At 35.3% G+C, this 3,517-nt stretch overlaps 1 protein-coding gene across 1 annotated transcript; it reads left to right on the top strand.

The window, feature by feature from the left end:
• Positions 1-290: 290 nt before the first annotated feature.
• LOC132614194 (uncharacterized) lies at positions 291-2,631 on the top strand. Its single transcript, XM_060328598.1, has 5 exons — positions 291-482; positions 592-708; positions 823-891; positions 1,425-1,718; positions 1,813-2,631. Exons 1-5 carry the CDS (start codon positions 291-293, stop codon positions 2,629-2,631), a joined length of 1,491 nt encoding a protein of 496 aa, XP_060184581.1.
• Positions 2,632-3,517: the final 886 nt, after the last annotated feature.

The following is a 3,517-nucleotide window of genomic DNA, read 5'->3' as shown; positions in this document are numbered from 1 at the left end:
GGACTAGCAGTATATAGTACAGCAGCAACAATGGGGAAAACAATGACACTCCTAAGAAGAATAATGCTAGAAGTAATGCTGAAAAGATTGATGAAGTTGGAGCTACTAGTGGTGATAATAATAATAATAATAATAATAATAATAATAATGATAAGGGAGTTGTGGAAGCTGAAGTACTTGGTTACAATAACAGTGTAGGTGACGAGAATACTTCCATGGTTGATACAGTGTTGGTAGCAACAAATTTCATAATAGAATAAGGTACTAGGCCACCAGATGATTCCCAAGAGATGGTGGAGGAAAATATGAATCAAAAATCAGATCAAGGAATAGCGGAGTCACAAATAGTTCAGGAAACACAGGAGGCAGATGATTTGAGCCAATGTATTAATGACATATCTACTGAAGCTGATTTATATCCAAGGAGTGTGCAAAAACTAAAGCAAGCAACAAGTAAACAAAAGCCTACAAGGACTCACAATGTCCTAACAGGAGTTACAACAAGGAGAGGGAAAATAAATCCAATTATCAATGATAGATAAAGCAATTTTCTGGAATATAAGATCCATCAATACTCAACAATCTTGTCAGAGATTGATTGATCTAAAGAGGAGACATCATTATTCTTTCGTTGGTTTAATGGAAACATTTCAAAATCCTATGGAGATAGAAGATTATAGAAGGAAAATAGGATATCCTAATTGCATGGTAAACTGTTCAGGAAAGACTTGGATTTTTTGGATAGATGAATGGCAAGGAATAATCATTTCAAACACATGTCAACAGGTCACTATACATCTCACTCATACTTTTATTGCTCAGACTTTGTTGATTACTGTGGTTTATGCTAAATGTGGCAGAAGAGAAAGGAAAGAATTATGGGATTCCATGGTAGATATGGCCAATCAATTTGATGTTCTATAGATTGTAGGTGGTGATTTAATGTAATAATATCTGAGGAGGAGAAACAAGGTGGATTGCCTGTATCAACTAATGAAATATTAGACTTTACAAGTTGTATTCAAACTTGTAGTCTAATAGATGTGAGATATTCTGGAAGTAAATTCACCTGGTGAAATGGAAGGACAAATGAAGATTGTATATTCAAAAGGCTGGACAGAATATTGGTAAATCAACAACTCCTGGATATTATGTCATCCATTTTTGGATCACATCTGATTAGGCATGGATCAGATCATGCTCCATTACATCTGGAGTGTAATTGCACTGACATACCAATCAGGAAACCTTATAAGTTTCTCAACTTCTGGACTAAACATCAATCATTCATGGAGGTGGTGAAATTGCATTGGAAAGCTGATTTTAGTGGAAATCCATTTCATGTTTTCCATCATAAGTTGAAGAAACTAAAGAAGGCATTGTTGCAATGGAGCAAAAATACATATGGTAATATCTTTCAATAGATAGCTACCATAGAGGATACTATAAAGGTGCAAGAATGGCAGTTTGAAATGAATCCTACAAGGGAGAACAAAAGTACTCTACAACAAGCACAAGCTGAACTCACTAGATACCTGCATTTGGAAGAAGAGTATTGGAAACAAAAAGCAGGAATGAAGTGGTTTAATAAAGGAGATAGAAACACAAAGTTCTTCCATTCATATGTAAGAGGAACAAGACGTAAATTAGCCCTTAAGAGGATTCAGGATCAGAATGGAGTATGTGTAGAAACAACAGCTGAAGTGGGAGATGAGGCAGTCAGATTTTTTGAAGCACAGTTCAGAAATGAACAAATAGAAGTTAACTTTACCCTATTGAAGAATATTCCAAAGCTAATCACATCAATAACAGAAAATAGAGGAATTACCAACAGAAGAGGAGGTCAAGGAAGCTGTATTTTCTCTTAATAGTGAGAGTGCTAGTGGTCCTGATGGCTTCACAGGACTCTTTTATCAAAAATGTTGGGACACTATTAAGGAGGATGTGACCATGATGGTAAGAGCCTTTTTCTGTGGATATGAGATCCCAAAGTTCATTAGTCACATTAAATTCGTATTATTACCTAAAAAAAAGGTGATTAATACTTATAGTGATATGAGGCCAACCAGTCTTAGTTCTTTTGCCAAAAAGGTGTTGTCTAAAGTTCTTCATAACAGAATATCAGAAGTTCTTCCTAGGATAATTTCTTCCAATCAAACAGGTATTGTGAATGGAAGGATTATTGTTGAGAATGTCTTACTGGCACAAGAAGTCGTCAAAGATATCAATATAAGAGCAAGCAATACTAATGTGGTGATCAAGCTTGACATGGCAAAGGCATATGACAGGCTATCTTGGATCTTGTTAACTAGAGGGTTGAGGCAATTTGGCTTTGGAGAAATAATCATTGACATGGTGTGGAGATTGATCTCAAACAACTGGTATTCAGTGCTTATCAATGGTCAAAGTCATGGTTTTTTCAGGTCAAGTAGACGAGTAAAACAAGGAGATCCATTGTCACCTACACTGTTTATTATAGCTGTTGAAGTGTTATCTAGAAGTTTGAACAAATTTCATGAGAAACCAAAGTTTATAAGTTATAGTATGCCTAAGTGGAGTCCTCAAATAAATCATTTCTCCTATGTTGATGATACACTACTGTTTTTCTCTGGAGAGAGAGATATTCTGTAAAAAAAAAATGATGAAAACATTGAGGAAATATGAAAAAGCATCTGGACAGATGGTGAACAATGAGAAAAGTAGTTATTATACTCATCATAAGGTGTCTACTGGAATCAATAATATAATAAAAGGTATACAGGTATGAGAAAATGAACCTTTCCTTTCACATACTTAGGATGCCCAGTTTTCTATGGAAGGAGAAAACGGATATACTGTGAAGACATACTAAAAAGGGTGATGAAGAGGGTATTTTGTTGGTAGAATAGGATGATATCTTTTGGTGGAAGATATATTTTGATAAATCATGTCCTTCAAAACATGCCTGTCTATTTATTATCTGCCTTGAATTCTCCTACTGAAGTGATCAAACAGTTACATAATATTTTTGCTAAATTCTTTTGGTGGAATACTGTGGGAGTTAAAAGTAAACATTGGATGGCTTAGGATAGGCTGTGTTTAACAAAGGTTGAAGGAGTTATAGGTTTTAGATCCTTATTTGACATATCAGATGCCTTATTTGCTAAATTATTGTCATGACCCGACTAGGGGCAGTGACGGGTACCCGGGGCTAACCGCCGAGCACTACTCATTCCCTTACTTATCATATTCATATCATAAGAAAGTCATTTTCTCATTTGGAAACATAATAACTTTACATATATATATATATATATATATATACACACATACATAAGCCCTTCAGCTATCGAAATAATATAAACACATAAATTAGAATCATTGTGAGACCATACTACCCACACCTGCGTATCTACGAGCCTCTACTAGAGTGCTAGACATATGGACGGAACAAGACCCCGTCGTGCCCAAAATACATATACATATCTACACAAAAGAATAAACCAAGTAGCACCTCCAGAATAATGGAGTGCTCCTG

Source organism: Lycium barbarum, chromosome 1 (genome assembly GCF_019175385.1).
Source record: "Lycium barbarum isolate Lr01 chromosome 1, ASM1917538v2, whole genome shotgun sequence".
Lineage (NCBI taxonomy): Eukaryota > Viridiplantae > Streptophyta > Magnoliopsida > Solanales > Solanaceae > Lycium > Lycium barbarum.
Note: the sequence above shows the minus strand (reverse complement) of the source record. Positions and strands in the feature narration are given on the sequence as shown.